General features: G+C 33.1%; 2 protein-coding genes and 1 long non-coding RNA gene across 12 annotated transcripts in view; 2 read left to right on the forward strand and 1 right to left on the reverse strand.

Annotated features, from left to right (window-relative positions):
* LOC138183609 (SLIT-ROBO Rho GTPase-activating protein 1) overlaps window positions 1–6,592 on the reverse strand; it is a 43,847-nt gene extending 37,255 nt beyond the window's left edge. For 3 of the 5 annotated variants that reach the window (XM_069120806.1, XM_069120799.1, XM_069120798.1), the window contains exon 1: window positions 6,010–6,592. In XM_069120806.1, the coding sequence (XP_068976907.1) occupies window positions 6,010–6,088 (79 nt within the window). In that variant the 5' untranslated portion in view covers window positions 6,089–6,592. The remainder of the gene's footprint in view (window positions 1–6,009) is intronic. The other 2 variants (XM_069120795.1, XM_069120805.1) reach the window with 2 other exon arrangements.
* A 39-nt stretch (window positions 6,593–6,631) lies between these two features.
* LOC138183610 (intraflagellar transport protein 74 homolog) lies at window positions 6,632–9,628 on the forward strand. Of its 5 annotated transcripts, none has more exons than XM_069120812.1 (3): window positions 6,632–6,742; window positions 7,403–7,699; window positions 7,847–9,628. In XM_069120812.1, the coding sequence occupies exons 2-3, from the start codon at window positions 7,611–7,613 to the stop codon at window positions 9,369–9,371; spliced, it is 1,614 nt and encodes a 537-aa protein (XP_068976913.1). In that variant the 5' UTR covers window positions 6,632–6,742; window positions 7,403–7,610; the 3' UTR covers window positions 9,372–9,628. The 5 variants fall into 5 exon arrangements, with proteins under 5 accessions (XP_068976913.1, XP_068976912.1, XP_068976911.1 ...); XM_069120811.1 differs by having other exon boundaries at window positions 6,687–6,806; XM_069120810.1 differs by lacking the exon at window positions 6,632–6,742 and adding an exon at window positions 6,824–6,874.
* Window positions 9,629–15,223: 5,595 nt separating this feature from the next.
* Window positions 15,224–21,285, forward strand: part of LOC138183335 (uncharacterized) — a 70,655-nt gene continuing 64,593 nt past the window's right edge. Inside the window, exons 1-5 of one of the 2 annotated variants that reach the window (XR_011174037.1) lie at window positions 15,224–15,270; window positions 15,426–15,513; window positions 15,591–15,662; window positions 16,377–16,557; window positions 16,644–16,984. This is a non-coding gene — a long non-coding RNA (uncharacterized LOC138183335). Of the gene's footprint in view, window positions 15,271–15,425; window positions 15,514–15,590; window positions 15,663–16,376; window positions 16,558–16,643; window positions 16,985–21,285 lie in introns of those variants that run through there. The other variant, XR_011174038.1, reaches the window with a different exon arrangement.

Raw genomic sequence — 21,285 nt, forward strand, 5'->3', positions numbered from 1 at the left:
TTTCTTAAAGATAATTCAAGAGATCGAGAGAGAGAGAGGGATTACACTTGATATAAAAGTGGATCTCGTTTGCTCATTGGATGTACTCAGCACCCTGAAACAAATTGCTTTTCATCGGCCACTTCGAAGGCACTCAGGGATCATCTTACGATTGGCTTAGCTTATCGGCAGGTTACTACCACTGTTAGTTTTTCTGCATTCTTTCATTTACTTTATCGCCAACTGGTGAAGAGAAACATGGTCGAATTGTTTTCTATTCATCTTCTTATTTATTTTTGATTCTTAGTATTTTGAGAGTACAAACATGAAATAAAAGACAGTAGTATATAAATGCACTTCTGTTTTGATTTTACAGAATTATTGTGGAGGTTATGTCAATTATTATGATCGAGGTCAAGAATTTTATAACAATAAAACACTAAATTCTACGTAAGAAGAGAGCATTTAATCTTACTCTAAGATCAGAATACGAGGATTGTGGAACCATTAGCGTCATCTGTTATTTAATTTCCAAGTCATGATAATTGGATCTGATTTCGACAAAAGATACTTTTATTATTAAATTTACAAATATAGAAACATGAAAAGAGGATAGTATCTACAATTAACTGTATAAACTTGATTTGAATGAAAGTAATATTGTATTTCAAAAAATTTTCATAAATCAATCCTTTTTTAAAATTTATTCTCAATGATAATGATCGATATCGATTTGCTTGTTTTACTTATTTTCTTTTTCGTGAAGAAACTGCACTTGTTTCCAACATAATCACATATTAAATCTGAAACGTCGTAAAAGCACTTATGAAAAATGTACCCTGAACCTAGCGCGCTCGCAATTGGTTGACTCAGCCAAGTGGTTCAATGGGATACCGCGCCATTTCATTGATGCCGCTAACCTTATGGTGAGTAAGTAACGGCCAATGTCGTTCCTTCTTCAGTTTAAATTCTAAATTATTTCCATGAAAATTACACTATACAAATTCATGTTTCTTCAATGTCTATTTCACACTTATCAAACTGCATTAAATTAAAATCAATTATTTAAACAATCTAATCTTTATAATTATCGTATAGTAGTAATAATGATTGTCATTATTACCCTTTTATATGGTAATTTTAATTTCAAACATTAAAAAATTGTTAGTTACTTATAGTATAGATAAAGTTCATTCAGTGTGTACTATTCTAAAACTGAATCTCTATTCATGTGATCATTACGCAGTACCGCTACCGCTATTTTAAAGCTAAAGATCGTTCGGGGTTCCGACCTTCGTACAGATAAGCGTGCAGATTCAATACCACTTGGACTTCTTACCGTGTACTTATCCAGAAGTCTTTGTTGATCCATCAGATTAGTCTCAACCTGAAACAATTATTCTCCACGCAAAATTTCCGTATAATTTTACAATTTCTATGTTATACATTCCAGACTAACACAAATATAAATATCGTATGCATGCATGCACACTATTCTTGTATTGGTTAATCACACTTTCTGATTATTCCATTTTTAGAAATTCCCTATATTTCTTCTTTATTATCTCTTCTTAATTAAAGATATGAAATGATTCTAGTACTTTTAATTTAATTTTCTTACTCTATACTTTAAAAATAGTTCTACTGCATTCTTTCCAAGTAACAATATAAGATAATTTACACCGTGTCTCTTGCTTAATTTTTTCGACAGCCCTCACGATACATATACCGAGAAATGGAATTAATTTAAAGTACAATGAGTACTTTCTTATATGTATACCGTCAGTGTTAAATGCCAGCGGCACAACCCTAGCGCTTTATTCGCCTTGCTATCTCGTTAGCGAACTCTATTGGTGTTTCTGTACAACTCCCGACATTTCCTCCTGCAAGTTCACAATCTACCCGGTAAGAGGCCGCGTTCTTTATCTTATAATCGTTTTTCAGAATGTAAACGCACCCATAGGGTATATATAGCGACATTCGATTGTCCTTACGAAGGAATTGTCCGATTCCCTTTTCGGGCGATCTATCTCAATTAGTAACTCGTCTTGATAGTTAACGTCGTACATCTAGATGAAAATATACGCACACCACGAGCTAATTAATCTAACAATGATATAGGCGTTAGGGAGACATATTTCTTTGTAATTCCTTCGCCTCTATTCTAGTAGGACTTAGTTGCTAATGAACTAAAATAAAATGAATGCCCTTGCTAGTACTTACACATGTGCATCAAAAAATTATACTGTCCCGTGTATATGTGTGTTCGCTGTTCTACACAGCGGTTTAGGAGGCCGAACTTTCGTTCGTGATATTTATAGATCGGGAAAATCAAATCGAAAATATCCTTGAAGTTATTCAAAGGGATTACAATGTGATATATATATATATATATATATATATATATATATATATATATATATATATATATGTATATATGTATGTATGTAGGGACTTCAGATTATAATATCTTAATAACCGAATAACTAGATTACAGATTTTTATGCATTACGATTTGAAGATACCAAAATGTACAGAATGCGTATAATACATAATAATATATAAAATATTGAAAGTAAAATAATTGTTTGTAATAAGTATTTTATATTTATATCTTTAATCGGTAAAACGAATTTCTATTTAAATTCCATCTTTTCATTGCGTTCGAAAAAATATAATTTTTTTGGAAAACATTTAAATAAAACATGTAATCACAATAGTACTCGAATGAAAGATATACATATCCTTTACTGGCTGGGATAGATACCCTCTTTGACACTCTAAAAATGGTGTCTGTTCGTAAAAACATCTGCCGCACAAAGCAGGAAATGTCGTTCCCTTTTTACTCTTCACTTTATTCAGATTTCTCCACCGGATTTACGGTTAAAGTAATGACAAAAATTCTTAACTTTTCTTGTGAACAAACTCTTCCGCCGACAATTTATCAAAGAATTATTTTCAATGCTTAAAGAATCCCTAATTAGTCTAATTAAAACATTGATCAGTACCTTCAAACGTATATTCTAAATTTTACTTCCAGTTTAATGAGAAAGAGTGAAGAGAAATAAAAAACAGTATAGGTTTAATTTATGAACATTTTTTATTCAGATAAGTATTAGAGATTATTCCAAATCTCTCAATACGTAATTATTATTTTCACTATCTCCTTTATGAAGTATTATGTATCAAAACATTATGTCATTCAATAAATCTTATATCAATATCCTATCGCTTACATAAACTTAAATCTGCTGTTTGTAACTTTTCAGATGCCTTCTTTTTTTTGGAATAATTCATTTATAGAAAGAGTGGAGCACATAAAAGTAGTAAATTAGTAAAAATAAAATAAAATTATATTGTAAAATTCATTTCGGGTCATATAGACTCAAGAGAATAGCAGGATTAAATTACTCAGGAAATAAACAAAATGTAGAAACACGTCTGTGAAGCGACGCGTCTACCGGCGTGGCGCGCTCCGCGTAGCGGCGGGTCACTAAAATCGATATTAAAGCAGACAATGTTGCAACCGTGCAACGTGGTATAAACACAAAAATCAGAATGCATAGAGGAAACGGTCGACGCAGTCAGGCACGACTGTGTGGAAGGAGTCGCAACCAACAATGAGTATATGCGCATGCGCCTCGAGAAATCAAGAAATATATAGACGCACGTCCACAGTGCGTCTGAAAGTGTTCGGTGTGAATGTGTTCACTAAAGAATAAGGAGTGGGAGAAAAAAACGGGGAGGGATGGGGGCAGTACGCGCGTTAAAGTAAAATAAAAACAACCTTGAAAGTTTGTAAACGGAAACAGGGATGGGCATCCGATGTACGTTCTTCTGGGAACTTCCGATCGGACAGACTTATGATTATGAATGCACGACACGTTGCACTATGCCACATTGATGAAATGATAGGAAATTAAATAAATTTTCAAAATTTTCAAAATGTCAAGATTCCTCTTATTTTGTAATATCAAACTATAAATATATTTATGATATTAAGGTTATATTTCTTTTATTATTAAAAAATACTTTTATTCAGTCCAGTATAATTCCATTTAATTCCTGATGAAATATGGACGTATAAATAGGATTATTAGACTATTATAGTATGTATTACATATACAATAAGTATGTATTTATGAGATAATAGATAATGAAGAAACAGAGATGTTTAACAGTATCAAACATGTGAGAGTTTTTTCAGAATGCCGTGAAATCTATCCTTGTTGCTTCCCACGACTTTAATATGCAGACGAGGCGATTTCTAATGCGACGCGCCAACATTTCAACTGAGAGACGTGCAAGCACCTCATTTGCCTCATCGAATGACGATAGGTATTACACGATTGTTCATTGATCCAGTGAAACTACGTTTTTTGCTTTCTTTCGTTGCACGAAATATTTGCGAGAAATTTTATACATAAAAATTATTAATTAACAATTGGAAATAATATGATAAGAATCTAGATATAATAATAAATAATATCAAAAAGAGGATTCGATACATTTCTTTATGATGTCATGATGATTTTATGATAAATCTTTCTTTAGAAAACTTGTAATATTGATTACATTATAATTTCTAAGATATACGTTCGAAGCGTAAAGCCGAAGCCTATTACCTATACAAACGTATAACTCAAGTACGCCGGTAACTAGGAATGTCTAACGCAACCTTCGAATGCACCAGCATTCCACAAAGGGTGTAATAGTCTCTACTTGATTATGCTGTACAATGCTCTGGCTGATAATAGCAGTTTACAATGTCGCGATATTCTTAACACATGAAATTCTGTACTGACGTCATCTATTATGTTCTTTCCAACAAATTTTTTCTCGTCTATCAACAGATTTATAATCATTTTAAGATTACTTTTACCGAACTAAACTATGTTTTACATGGATGAAATAATTCTTTTTAGAGAGGTGTCACAAGTTAAAGCTCATTTTATTGTATAAAAAACATTTACTATCTTTTGTTACAAATGACTGCATCATCTTATGAAATAATTAAATATAAGTATTTTTAGCATTGAGTAATATATTACACGAATTAAGCAATGTTTTATATGGATGAAATATGTTATTCTTTGCAGAGAAACATCGCAGGTTTGAAATACAGTGCATGCCAAGATGCACAAATAAACGGCATTTTGAACATAAAAACATCGACACGTCGCGTTATTCTTCGAAAGTCAGCGTCGCGGTACTCGCACTGTCGAGTGCACATTATAACGAGATTTTCTAACATCTGTTGACCATATAGCCGCTAAGCTTTTTATACATTCCTACACGCCAAACGTATTGAAAAAATGCTCCATGTATTAAAGAAAGAAAAAACACGAAAGAAATGTCAGCACTCGCTGTTTTATCGATGGGATGAATGAAACAAATTGCACCTTTACACTCTTTACAGTCAATCGAGCAGATGCACGCATCCCAATGGACGTTGGAACGAGTTTTATCGAAATAAATTACCCTTCGACTCGGAGCACGCCGCGAATATATTTCAAACCAGTAACACAAATCTATATCCTTATCTTAAATCTTTTCATAACAAGAAAACCTAACATAAAATTAATAACTTTACAAATCGAATTTTAGGGGAATAAGATAACAAAACTCTCCTGATTTCCCAAAAAATCTTCGTTAAAATTATTGCCAACAAATATCAATCTGTATTACTATAGTCACAAAATTCAATCTCAAAATAATTTACTTAAGATCGATGCAAAATATAATAAAATTCTCCTGATTTTGAAAGAAAAATCTTTGATGAAATTGTTTCCAATAAATACCAATACTGCTATCGTAACAAACCTCAATTTTAAATTCTAAGCATCATGGGAAACAATTTACTTACGATTCATCTAAAATATATTAGTTAGAAAAAGTTTACTTTCTCTGTGAGTAAAAAGAGAGAAAAATGGAGTGAGTACAAACCACAAAAAATGAGAGAGAGAGAGAGAGAGAGAGAGAGAGAGAACGAGACAGATAACAAGTGCATGGTTACTGGTTACAACTTACTGTTAAAGACGAGCAGCTTCCGCGTGGAGCCAAGCCTCTTGATGGGCGACTTCACGCCGTCGATTTCTTCTTCGTCCATGTTCGTATCAACGACGCGGCGTCTCGATTTCCGTCAAAAACCCCGCTCGGGGTTTTTCTCGTCCCGTGTTCACGCACGCACGATCGGACAGTTTCTATGAAGTGAGCACAAAATACTTGTCACAGTTTAAAGCATTCTCGGGCACGAGGAGGTCACCGGTTGATTGCGGTGAAACCGGTTTATCGGGCAGCGTTGATACCTTTCTATGATCTGCACTAGATGCGCTATCACTGGGTACATGTGCCAACCGTGTGCACACGGACTACTACGGTCTATTGAGCAAAAGGGCAAGAGGAGGGAAGGATGAAGAGAGGAAAAGAAAGAAAAAAAATGGCAAGCGCTAGAGAAGAAATGCCAACGTGAAAGAAGCGTGTATGAAACGAGTGAGTAGCGTTGATCGTTTATACGTCGACGGGACGAATCGCGATGCCACGGGTAAACGAATCTACAACGCGGGTTACTGTGGTAACGCCGATTGGTTTCTGACTATCCCGAGGCACACTGAAGATATTCTTGGACTACCGTATATTAATTCGAGTTTGGGGGACCGGCGTCGCTACCGCCGTCACCGTCGCCGTCGCCGTCACCGTCGTGCATTGCCACTTGGTCGCCACGCCGCGTCACTTTTGTTGCTTAGCAACTGCCTGTTCCAAGGTAACCTCATCCTGTTGCCATCTGTTGATGCCTCGGTGAACTAAGAATTTAATTTTTTATTTCGGTAAGTGTATCGATGAATGTAATGGAAAATAGAGGAATCGATTATAAATGTTTTTATTTCTACTATGGGTAACATTACTGTCGGTTAAATAACGATGAATTCAAATTTTTAAATTTCTTTTTAAATATTATTTTTATGGACTTTTTAAGAGTATGAGAGTATCTATTTCGACTTTGTAAATGATCGTATTTAATTAGTTTTATTTTTGTAATGTTTGATCTAGGTATATCTAAATGTATATTTAAAAGTATATTTTTTGAAAATTTTTTTATAAAATAATTTTCTTATAGCACTATTAAAAGTTATATATCTCTTTATACAAGGATATGGATGTCAATTAAATGTTATTACATCTAATTTTTATTCATATCAAGTGTATGGATTGATATGGATTGGTTTCTATGGCAACCAAATGTAAATCAAAAGGATCATAAAGTGCTCTAGCAAAATAATGTCAGTTATCTGTGTATCTATAAAAATTACTGTTTATTAATACATAAGATACCTGTATCCAATAAAGTGAAAAAATATCTTAAATAATTCATCATAATGCAAAGACCACAGACAAGTATTCCATTGCAAAGCAAATATGATAGATTTTACAGAGGTGTAAAGAATGAATCTGGAGAGTTTTATGTCACCTCTGGTACTACTCGACCAGGCACACCTGGACAAAATGTACTGGCAAGACCACCATCATCGTTGGCTTTACTTAACCATGTACCAACACCTACTTCACGGTTGAGTACAATCAGTTCAACTAGTTCCGGAGCATTTAACTCAGCATTTCCTTTGCCTGGTCAGATGAATATAAACGTTACGGAGAGGCCTATCACCCAACATGGAGTAGCAGGTCTGAGACCTGGAACAGCTAGAGGATTGTCAATGACCAGGTATAAAAATTTATTTTTCTATATTTTATATTAAATCTATACAATTAGATTAAGATTAATTATAATATCAGTATTATTTTGATAGATGTAATGGAATTATTAAACTCTCATTTCTGTTGTTTTTTAATCTAAATTTTCTATTCTCAGACAAATTCAAGATAAAAGATACTACATTGGACTCATGCAACTGAAAATCAGAGAATTAACTCAAGAAATTGCTGTTATTTTCAAAGATATTGAAGATCAAACTAAGGAAAGAGCTACTTATATACATTATGACAAGAGAGCCAAAGATTTAGCTATGGAATTAACAACTTTGCAAGGACAGCTGGCTGACTACAACATCATTGTAGATAAAATGACATCTGATGTTGGGAAAGAAATCATTGAACAAGAGACTGAAGAACTTGCCACAAAGAACGAACAAAATTTATTGAAAATCGAAGATATGTTTGAAGAAAGAAAAGAATTAGAGCAGAAGTTAACTAAAATAGAAAAACAGTTAGAGGATGAAAAGAAGAGGACTGAAAGGCTTATAGAGAGCATGGATTTTAATATGAAAGAAAAATATGATGAATTATCAAAAGAAAAAGCAAAACTGCAGGAGAAAACAAATGCATTGCAACAAGAATTGGATGAATTATATAAAGAACAAACTTATTTGGAAGAAGAAATAACATTATCTCCATTGAAACAGGAAGCAGTTAAATTACATTTGAAAATTATAGAAATGGAAGAAAAAAGGGACAAGTTGAAAGAAGAAGAGAAGCATAGAATTTCACCAGAAGAGGAAAGAGGAAAACTACTACAAAAAATTAAGCAAGACAATCTGGATATTGCAGCTGCTGAAGCTCAATTGACTGAGAAAAAGAAACAAGTACAAGAAACTGAACAAAAACTCGAGCAATTGGAAACAGACATGGAAGATACTCAAACTGAGAAGCAAGCAAAATTTAAAGAACTTCGTAAACGAGAAGAAGTTATAGAGCAATTTATGAGTTCTTTTGAGCAGAATAAAGATGATGAGACAAGAAAAATGGATAGATTAGAAAATACAATAGTAGAATATTTGGAAAATATTTCAAATATGTTAAACATTGATATTGATTTTATAGGAAATGATGAAATGGCCATTCTGAATAATTTACCACCCTTCAATGACTATGACTACAGTAAGAGTGATCAAAATTTTGAAAAATTAACTAAAGAAAATTTGAAGTTGCAGCAAATTTATAGCGAAATGGAAATGTTAGAGCAGAAAATTCAAGCAGAATTTGTTGATCTTAATGAAAGAATGGGTAACAAAGATAATAAATCAATAATTCCAGAAGACCTAGAGAGTTTAAAAGCTAAATTGACATTGAAACAAGGGCAATTAATAGCAGAATGTGAACAATTGAAACATCAGCAATTAGAATGTGAAGAAGAAATCAAAACAATTCAATTTGAGTATGATGAAATAAAGCAACGTTTAGAAAGTAATGATATATACACTCAGATTAGTGTATTAGAAAATACTATGGACAAGTTGCTGGAAGAACATAAGAAGATTCAAGATTTTATTGTCAAAGAGGAGAAACGTGGTAATTATGATCCAATAAGAAAAGACACTTTTAATTCAATAAATATTTATAATTCTATGTTGAAAGAAAATCTAAAAACTATTTATTAATTAAAATTCTTTTTAACATTTATTTTCATTTTGTGCACGATTAACCAATGTTTGTAGCATTTATTAAGTATAGTTAACCTAAATCAGATTTTCCTTTCTTTCTTTCTTTTCCCTTACTCTATGTAGTTTCTCGCCTTTTCCAGACTCTGCCTATCATTTCAATCCTCTATGGTTATTCCTTCCAAATATAAAAATTTTCCACATTATGCGAATAATTGTATAATTAATGTAATATATAAATAAATAATAATAAAAGTGTTATCATGAACGCCACATCATTTGTTTTATCGCAGAAATAAGGTATAGGAATATGAGTAAGGTAATAACTGAATTGTAAAATGTACTTTTCGACGATTATAATTTTATTTAAGATATTTCTATATTTCAAAGAGAAGTTCATTTTTCGTAGCAGTGTTATTTATGGCAGTTACAAACATGTGATTAGTAAAATGATTAAATACTTATAGTTGGTATGTAGAGTTATGTAAATGAAACTATGGAATACAATTTTTTGAATACTAAGAACACGCAAAGCTAGTAGCGAAAAATATATAAATCGCGATTTATATTATTATTATAAATATTCAATAAATAAATATTTGAAATAAATTCACACACAGCACACAACACAACACACAACACAGCACACAATACAGCACACAACACAGCAACTCATAGCAAATAAATATGACGAAGTAAGTAAGAATACATATATGATGATCTTATATTCTAAATCCTTACAATATAAATTTACCTTAATACATATCTACATATGTTATAAACTATCTTATAAATAAATGTTTATTTTAACATACACTTTACTGTAAGCCATACACAATATATCGTGCCCTACTATTAGGTTGATACGGAAACTATAATAAAAGCTTTCAAACTAATTATAAGTTATTTTATCTTTGATTATATTTTACATTTAGTAATTCCAATTTACTCAATCGCTTTAGCATACTGTAGACTAGATTTATTATCCATGAACTGAGATCGAATACTCTACTAAGTTCGCCAAGTGAAATATAAAAAGAAATTGCACAATAAAACGTAAAATTCCAAAACATCTATTAAGTATAGTATAACTATACGATAATCGATACGATTTTTTTTTACATATATAAAACAAAAACAAATTTGTTTCTTCAGTTTTTTTTAATACCTGGACTAAACTGTTCGAGTTAGTGTCCATGGATTCATTGACTAGATACCACTCCTAATAATAATTTAATTATATATTAATTTGACTAGAGTTTTTTTTACAAAATGATAGTGCCTATGCGTATACAATGTATAAATTAATTGTTTTATCATTTCGAAATAAATAAGCTTAAAATTAAATGCGATACAGGGTGTTTCTGTACAAATTAAGAGAGTTTGATCAGAAAAAATGGAGCACTTCATATATTAACTTCAGTCGGTATGTTCGGATTAGATATTACTAAGATATAGTAATGGACATCTCTATCAATTTAAAAAGAAGTACAGATTTGTATTAATTAATATAAAATTATTCTTAATTATTAAACACAGCCACGTAATACTTTTTACTTAACAAAATACTTTTTGTACTAAATTGTTGTGCTTGTGCTTAGTAATCTTCCCAGTTCAAAATTATCAAAGAATACGTATATAATAATTTAATCCTAAACGAATACATAATTAGCTGCCTTGTAAAGGACGATTTAATAAATTTAATTGTTTAAACTGTACCGACTGAGTCATAGGAATTTGGCAAAAAAATCGGAGTTATATACATACGTAGGTAATATTCCTTTAGTTCTATTGACGACCGTTTACGTAATTAATTTTGAAATAAGTTTAATTTTTTTACTTTATATAACTATTGGAATTTTAATTTTTGATGAAATTATTTTTTTGCCATAAACCTATATAATAATAATATTGATGTAGATTACTGGCACATTCCCCGAAATGAATAGAATATTGACTTAGTTAATAAATTATACTAATGTATACACGATCAGATAATATAGACTGCAATTTCTTAACTATTCTTTTTGTGATTCTTTTTTAAGATTATAGAAAGCGAGTATGATATATTTTCATGACTTAACTTTTGTATGGCATCGTATCCACGGATATTATTTATTTGACAAATGTACGTATGTATTTAAATATGCAAAATTTATGTCACACAAGTAGAGGATACATTGAAATAAAAGTTTCAGAATTGCATTTACTTGTGGCCTGCATATCCTTTGAGGAATATGATACTTACGATACTTACGTGTTAAGTGAAAAGAACGCGATGACTAGAAAAGTATGATTGACTAGAAACATAAAAAAGCTATATGAAAAGGTATATCAGGTCTGTAAGTATGAAACCGGAATTTGCCTATAGATGGCTCTAGTAGCCGATAATATAGTTATCACTAAACTGCGTCATTGATGCCAAAAGTCTTTGTTGACATCTCACAAACATTTTCGACTCAGAACAATACAAGTTTCATACAACAGCATAGTTTGTAATAGCGTTGAACATGTCAAATTTTGTGCCTGGAAACTACGATTTGCGGACAGCATTGATTTTCTGTTACCATTTGAAGAAAACTGCTGCAGAATCGCGTCGAATGCTTGTCGAAGCTTACGGTGAGCATGCTCTTGGTAAATCACAGTGCTTTGAGTGGTTTAAAAAATTCAGAAGTGGCAATTTTGACGTGAGGAACGAAGAACGTGGAGGACCACTGAAAAAGTTTCAAGACAGCGAATTGCAAGCATTGTTGGATGAGGATGACGCTCAAACGCAACAACAACTCGCTGATCAATTAAACGTGACACGAGAAGCCGTCTCCATACGTTTGAAAGCCATGGGAAAGATCCAGAAGGTGGGAAAATGGGTTCCACATGAACTGAATGAAAAACAGCAGGAAAACCGAAAAACTACTTGCGAAATGCTGCTCGCCAGATACAAAAGAAAGTCATTTCTCCACCGAATTGTGACTGGCGATGAAAAGTGGATATATTTTGAGAATCCTAAGCGTAAAAGATCATGGGTAGCTCCAGGCGAACCACCGACATCGACTACAAGACCAAATCGCTATGGACGGAAGACAAAAAAAAACCGGTCAAGGAAACGATTGAAGCGTTCAGTTGGGAAATACTTTCGCACGCGGTTTACTCACCAGACTTGGCTCCGTCCGATTACTATTTATTTGCATCGATGGGACACGCACTTTCTGACCAGTACTTCACTTCTTACGAAAATGTACGAAAATGGCTCGATGACTGGTTTGTCTCAAAAGAGCGACAGTTTTTTTGGCGTGGCATCCACCAATTGCCAGACAGGTGGGAAAAATGTATAGCTAGCGATGGGCAATACTTCGAATAAAATATTTTTAATCATTTTCATACAATAAACGTGTATTTTCTAAAAATTCCGGTTTCATATTTACATACCTGGTACACACGTCTTGTTGATGCTACGTGTAATTAAATTAAATACATATTTTTTATAATTTAAGGTTTCAACTTAATTTCTAGTAATTCACGAGAAAATTTCAGAAAAATTTATCTCGAGATTGAAATCCGTGGCACCAATGCGAACGACTAAAAATAATAATGACTAGACTGTATTATTTTGTGACTAGATTAGGTTTTCTAATAATTCGATTTCTTGACTAGATCGTAATTATACTTTTTTTCTTTTATATACTAGATTCTATATTTTGATTCTCATAGTGTATACTACATTTTTATCACTTGCTGACTAGATCGTTGTATTGTCTCTTTTTATATTAACCTCTAAATATTTTCCTTCCTTCGTGTAAGTACGATATATATGAATTAAAAAAGAAAGGAAAATTGAACTTAAAATACAAAATCATTACATTACCTTAAATTAATGACTAGCTCGGTGTTTAGAAATCTTCGAAAATTTTGTCAATTCCTTACAATAAACCCTAAAACTCTAAATTAAAATATAAGACTAGTTACATTATCGTTAATAAATGTTATACTAGTATTGTTACGTCGCGTGACACTCCATATAGATTACAAAAAATCCCTCGGCCATAAAATTGAAGATTTTGACTTTACCGTCAAGGCCCTTAATTGCTTCAACATATCTTTCAAATCGAGACATTCCTTAGGGTTATTGTTCAAAAACCTGCTTTTCCCATATTTTACTGGTTTGAACTATGACTCTAAGAAATGTCTCGATTTGAAAGATATGTTGCAGCAATTAAGAGCCTTGACGGTAAAGTCAAGATCTTTAGTTTTATGACCGAGGGATGGTTTCTAGTCTATATAGAGGGTCACGCGACGTTACAAGTATAAGGAAATACATTTATATCAATGCCAATAATCTTTAATCGCAGAATTGACACATTCTCAAAGTTTTGTATTATTTAATCAAATAATAAATTAGTTACCATACCAATAAAGAGTCAAAGTCAAAAATCGCAATACGGTTGTTTTCTGTCTTCAAAACGTCTATTTTCCATAATAGCAGTATAAGTGATGACAAGTTTTCTTCAAATGTTTTTGATCTATTGATTGATCGATATATGCTTCCTTCAGTGATATGCTTTTTGCAAATGGTTCCTGATCGTCGTATCTTTTGCAGTGTTTTCTTCGATCTTCGACTTTTACTTAAATAATCAAATTCAAAATTTGTTATGTAGTGTTGCATGATTATTTGCTTGATATATCAATCGAGATAGGCGATCTGCAACGCCGACTACTGGCAAATTTCGAAGGAAATTCTCATCCACCGAGCATGTGATTCGAGTAGTGTTGTACTTTTAACATCAGAACTCTACATCTCTCTCTTTGTACAAATTAAAAATACTTTCGTATGTACAAGTATATTTACACAAATCCTCTATAACAGAGGGTAATCTTCGCTTTCCCTTCCCCGATTTCAACATCGTCAACGATATTCCACTTTATTTCATCGATGGTAGATGTCCTCATATAATTTCAAATCAGTAGTGAATCTGTCTTTAAAAAATATATTCCTTCCATGATTTTATATAAATGAACACTTTGACCGTCTTTGAATGTATTGGTTTTCTATGTTGTACTTACAGTGTGTAGATGTCAGATTACTCTCGGACGTTTTATCGGTTCGACGAATTCCGTCTCGGTGTCACTCAAGGATCTCCGGTTTCTTCCAGTGTTTCCAGTTCAGTCTTGGTAGTTCGGTTGGTTATCAATTCGAAATTCAGCTCGACGATTGCTCTCGGTGATTTCAATTGAATGTGTCGAATCGGGAGAGGGGAAGCAGGATAGAAGGTTGTAGACCCTCGGAGATTGGATCTTGGTTTTGAAGAAAAAGGTGAAGGGAAGAGAAACGAGAGGAAAGGAAAATACGAACAAAAACATACAAGAGGGGGGAAAAAGAGAAATTAAAAATAAAAGAAAATTCTCCGAGGGCCTACGCAAGCGCATAGTCACTCGCCTGCTCGCAGACTACCTCAAATTCTGTTCGCCGCGCTCCAAGATGCATATTTCCCCCACTTTTCGGCCCTGTGCCACCACCATACTCCTTTCGGAGGTGCACAAGTTGGCACGTGCCCCACTTCCACACTTCTGCTCTGTAGCATGCCGCTTTTTATTCCCCACCGCTAGCTTTCCCCTCTTTGCCGTTCCGTTTGTCACATCCTACAGAAACGGACCGTGGATTCGTTCTGTTCCGGGATTCGCACGATCTGCCCCACTACAGGGCCAATTTTAAAGATTTGCCCCCCACGCGCGCGTGCGCATGTCTCGCGCCATTAACATTACTGTAGTAAAGAGAGGTAGGGGGATCCACTCTCGCAGGGCGCTACTGTGCGCATGCACGGCCTTTGTACCACGTGCAGCTTCTATAGTCCATGCTTAGCGTGTGTCGCTGTATCCTACGGTCTTTTTTTCTTGTAACTGTTTGGTATGTATAATGTATAAAAGGATACAATTTTCGGTTGTTTTTACTTGATACTACTTTGAATACTTTAGATTAGCATTTTAGAAATTAGCGTTTGAATCGTTCCACTTTGAAATTTCTATGTCTAATTATATTTAATAAAATTCACTATATTGTAGGTTAGAATTATGTTATTGAAGATTGCATTATGAGAATGGTGTAAACATCTCAAACAGCAGAGTGGTAGTATATAATTCGTATAATCAGGTAGAGAATTATTCTTATCAGATATTCAAATTTTGATTTTGTCTAAATTTTATAAAAATATAATGTATTATTCACAGAGATGAAATAAGGCGGCATTGGCGTCACGCGTTTGAAAAATACTCATCTACTTCGTTTGTCCCAGTATTTGAGTGAGTTATTTTACTATATCAAATAATATATATATATATAATACGTAGATATCTTTTCATATTTTTAATAGAAAAGATTAATGTGAAATATTAATTAGTATTAGTAGAATCTCTCTAGAGATTTCAAAGTAACTTGTGAAAAGAAGATAGCCAAGGTTACGATAATCGTTATTATGCGTGTCCCTGAATAGAATAGGGGTTTGGTAATGCGACAGGTCCTAAATCATGATTCGACCGTGAATACCAATGCCGTGCCCGCATTGTCAGAATGTGTTGCAGTTCAAGATTTTAGGTTGAATTAATGTATTGTCATGCTTATAATGTATAGATAACCTCATAAAAAAGAAACTCACAATCTTTCAATGGAAAAACATTTAGAGATGTAGAAATTCAAATCTAAATTTAATTAGTACCTACGTATATGTATTCAGTTTTTACTTTTTCTTTATTATATTGAAATTATTATCTTTCCTACTTACGTATATGTATTCAGTTTTTACTTTTTCTTTATTATATTGAAATTATTATCTTTCTTTTCGACACGAAGAAGATGAAATTTATTATTTGTAAAAATTCCAATATTTATTCGTCAGTAGCTACGTAAGTTTGAAATTAGTTAAAATTTTAACGTTTAACGATGTTGTGAAATAAAATCATTTCCAAATACATATTGGGATAATAGCGAATGGTAACAAGCAATTTTCGTTTTCCCAGAGGGTAATGCGAGAATACTAACAGGGTGGTATCGAATCGATTGAATTACTACGAGAAATCGGCGATGATGTTCGATCGTGTATTCGGGCCATGAATTCGATTAGGCATTGCGTGGCCCACGACGCGGATAGCCTGTTTACCGTGTCGATTTAGGAACTTGATATCCTCGATGTGCAGCGTGGTAAGTCCGTAGATTCGTACGCGTATCACAGGGCAACGCGTTATAGAATTTCCTCGTTCCATATCGAATTTAGCTGTCCCTTTCAGCGCGTCATTTGTCTTGGTATGTCTATCCACGAACCCTCGTAATAACTTCAAGCTTCGTTTCACTCGAGTCGTGCAAACATTGCGATCGACTAGTAACTAGCATTGTGATACAGTTATCGAGATTACTATACACGAGTACACGTGGATGTTAGTCTTTGGAATATGTAAGATATTTATAACGAAAAGTAAACGTATCATTTAAATTAAATTAAAATAAATTGTCGCAAAGGGAGCGTTGACAGTACTGGTTGGCACTGATACTTGAACACGAAAAAGACAAAAATCTTGTGTATTTTGATGTTTGTAGTAAAATAATAAAAGATGTGACGTTACTTATAATAACTAAGATATATAAAAGAATTTATATATCTCTAATTTATATTAGATATAACCCTATCGACATTCAAATTAATATAAGTTTGGTATTCAATCGTTGTAAATTGATAGTTTAAAGTAATATCTATGTTAACTCGTAGTACTCCTGGCAGGATCTTTAATTTCATTCATTTTTCAATTTCCTTTGTTTCCTATCTTTTGGAGAAAAAGTGTGTTCCTGACATAGCAATAGCAAAACTGATCAAGTTCAATTTCCTATAAGTGTATAAACATCCTGATCATAGTGTACTTACATCTTATAATTCAATTAATCTCTATCATCGAAAAACAGGAGTATGTTCTTTATATCTATTGAGTGTTTCATAGTCTTTGATAACTTGGCCAACGCATACGTTTGTTTACGTGTATCATCGAAGGATTCCTCTCAACTGCGGTGCCTCGCATGTCCCGATGTAACCTAATCTCGATACGAGTATCCTATACGATTTAATTAGCTAAGTATGCTCACGGCGGGGTATCGTCACACCGCATTTTACTACCCACCAGGCAATAATTCCATCCCTCTTCTTTAACTTCCTTGTCCAACGTTAAACCACGAGCAGCACACTCGTCCCGAAAGGGTGCCAGTCGCATACGAAATCTCCAGTCACGCTAGGAAATGGAATAGACGTTATTGATGCGGCTACTTTCGATACGACCGCATCTGGACGTTTCTGCCTTTTCCTTCTTTCCTCTTTCGATTCAATAAGTAGCCAGACGTAGGTTAACCTTTTACTATTAAAGTGGACGTAAGAGGACAAAATTATTTAGGTAAGTTTGGGGTATTCGAGTTTGAAAAACGCGTATACATATATAGGCTAATTACGGATGAGACTTGTTGTTTTTTTTTACTTCTAATGCATTAGAAAGCATTCAATTTTTTTTAACATTTTCTTCTTGGTTGTAATTATATTTAACTTCTATTTGTTTGCGAGCTATCTTTTAGGCGTCGAACTTTGCAGGATGATTTCGCCCCTTCGACTAGAGTTGCCGCAGCTAAAAGAAAACGTATCTACTATTTTCGGTTGCTTTTAAAGTCTACAAAGTTTCATCCAATGCGGACCGATCGCGTGCTTTCCTTATTGGACACATAAAAATAAAAAATGAGCATTGCAAGTCACTCAAACATCTGTTTTCCCATCTCGTTCTCTATTCTTATGTCTCAATGGCTAAAGAACCAGCCTGCCAGCAACCACCAACCCTGCAACGGTTACCATTTTAATCGAAGTCTATAAATCTATCGTTCTTCGTGTGGGCGAGCTACCGGAAGTTAATTGCGTTCGAATTCCATAAATCGTATGGCGACCTGGACCGATAATAGTAAATGAAATTGATTCTTACAGATAGAAGATACTAACCGATCGATTTTTCTATCTAATGTTTTAATTTTCGTCCAACTGTCGTTGGACAAAATATTTTTAAATAAAAAAAAATAAATTAAAAAGTAAACTTAAATTTGGAAAAATAATTGACATAGGAAGAATTAATTCGTAAAAAGATTATTCTAATTTAAAATTAAAAGAAGAAAAAAAATTAAATGAGACCAGATATTTTATGAAATTTTCACCTAATAGATATTTGAATATTATTCTTAAGTTCTTGAAACAAAGTCATAACGTTTTATTACATCGCTTAAAATGTGTAATGCAGTCTGTATCAATTTATTAGGAACATTGAACACAAATATCAGATTTAGTCATCGTCTCCAACGTATCACGTGAAATAACTGAATTAAATAATTGCCAGGAATCACGCTACTGATTTTATGATAATGCGCATGCTGTTGCTGTGATTATCAGGATTAGAGTAACTTAACGACCGAGAAATGTGATAAAACCGTAAAATTGGGACAACGATGGATAGGGTTAAAATATGATTTTGAAGAATTGGTCGAATGTAAAAATTATTATAATTTGGCAGTAAAGTTAAATATGTTATAGGTATTACGTGAACAGTTTTTATTGTTTCGTGTCTTTTGGTCATTGCTGAAGTAATTCGACAGCAACAGGAGATTAATATTTCGTTATTGCACGCATGCTTTCAGCGGTTTTATTGCAAATTAATTTTTTACAAAATTTAAACCTAATATCAGATCTCTGCTCTTGTATTCACATTTATTTATATCTTATTGTTTATCTACAAAACAACTCCAAGTTATTCTTATCTTCAAATATGTATACTGAGAAAATACAAATTTGTAACTTTTCCACTAAACTTTATTTATTTTAAACTTACAGTATCTGGTACGTCGGGTGACTCTCTACATAAATCAGAATTCATCCCTCGGTCAAGACGACCACTAGCTATACAAATATAACTAGTCGGGCCACAATAATCCTAAGGAGCGGTCATAGAACTAAAGATTTTCACTTTATCGTCAATCCCTTAATTATTGCAACATATCTTTCAAATCGAGACGTTTCTAAGAGTTATTGTTCAAACAGGTAAAAGTTGGGAAAAGCAGGTTTTTCCCAAGTTCAACAGTCATTTCCATCTGTAAACGACTGTTGGTGGGGCGACCAACACCCATCAATAGTTTTCCTCCGCGACAGCATCGTCACCGAATTTCAGTGGTTTTTCATCCGTTGACCAGTCACTGTCTTAACTGATTTTCCGTTCATTGATCAGTCGTCAGTTTAACTTGTTACTGACACTTCGCTAAGAACTCATCTACTCGCATGACGCGTAACTACTTATATCTACAAGGTTGTTGAAATGTAGTGCATATTTTAACCTGTTAATTTAGTGTTATAATTAATTAATCAATGCTATTATCTTAATGGAAATAGAGAATCGACTGACTCGTGGCGTCGATTATCAAATCGTAACGGGAATTTACGACTCTAATATAGAAACAAGTATAGAATATTTGTGTAGTATAGAAAGAAAACGCTGAAGATTTTGTAGAAACGTAATTGCACTACTTTCAAAACAGTTGTGCTATGTCATACCTCACCATGCTGTTACCAGGTTAATTTCTATGGATTCGTTAACATAGAATTTTTATGGCGATGCCAATAATATTTCCCACGAACAGGTGGTGTTCTTGGACAAAAAAAAAGCACAGACGTCCACTCGGAACCGAAGTGGTCTTTTTGTTCGATGAGTGGCCCTATCCGTATTGCGAACACTATTGTTAGCGTTGTTTCGGAACCCATGGAAATTACAAAGGTGCTTCACTACAAGTGCCGTCACCGGTGAACGTAAATTGCCACGGTCTCCGATCTAACATTATCTGTCCGTATTCCTATACCTGTGTGATTTTCGTTCTGTGATCGTGTTACGTTTTATATGTAAGTATTAGATTGTCCGAAAAGTTTCTTTCGTTTTATAAGCAAATAATAGATGCACAACATTTTTTGTTTTATATTATTTTACTACATATTTGTAGTAATAGAACAAAATGGATCATACATAATTCGATAAAACAATAGAAAGCAAAAATGTTATGCATCTGTTATTTCCTTATAAAACGAAAGAAACTTTTGAAACAACCTAATACCTATGTATTATACCTAATACCTATGTATACCTATGTATAGGCTGATAGGACAGTTACAGTTTCGTCATTAGATTTTATTTGTATGAGTTATATTCGTAATTTTATGAGTAAAGTTTCTGTCGATCGTAGGTAGTTGAAATATATACATATAGGTGCATGCTTTAATTATCGAAACATGAACTATGTATAAAAACGAACACTGTAATGGAAGAAATTAAAAGCTGTTGAAAATTTGATGGATAAACTATCACGTGACAAAATGTAGGTAAAATGAAAAAATTTGCAACAGAAAGGCAACATTCATTCAATTCGAATCAGTATTGTTTCAATCCTTTCTTTCATAGTAAGATACAACCAAATAAGTACGGTATTTTATTAGAGATTTTTGAGAGAGATTCTCGTGTAATAACAATAGATGCAAATTGTTTTAAGCGGTTGAACTTATTTTTGAAAGAGAAATATGAAAAATTGGAAATTTCTAACGTTTAGAAGAGAAATGTACATTTTTATATAATAATCAAATACAAATTTGAATCCTTGGAGAAATTTGTAACAAAATGAGCGAGCTTTGTCAGAGATTGATTAAATCAGTTAAATCAGTTCCTCACTTATCGTGCACATTAGTTTAAAAAGTTACTAAACGCGACAGTTTAGATAGTTAATAGACAGTAAGAAGAATTGAAATAAAAAAGACTACATTTGTACTTCTAGTGCTATACAACTAGTAAGTTAGTTTAAAAGAAAACATAAAAATCGCTTATCGTT

The sequence above is a fragment of the Bombus flavifrons genome, chromosome 9, assembly GCF_040668555.2.
Source record: "Bombus flavifrons isolate JBK064 chromosome 9, iyBomFlav1_principal, whole genome shotgun sequence".
NCBI lineage: Eukaryota > Metazoa > Arthropoda > Insecta > Hymenoptera > Apidae > Bombus > Bombus flavifrons.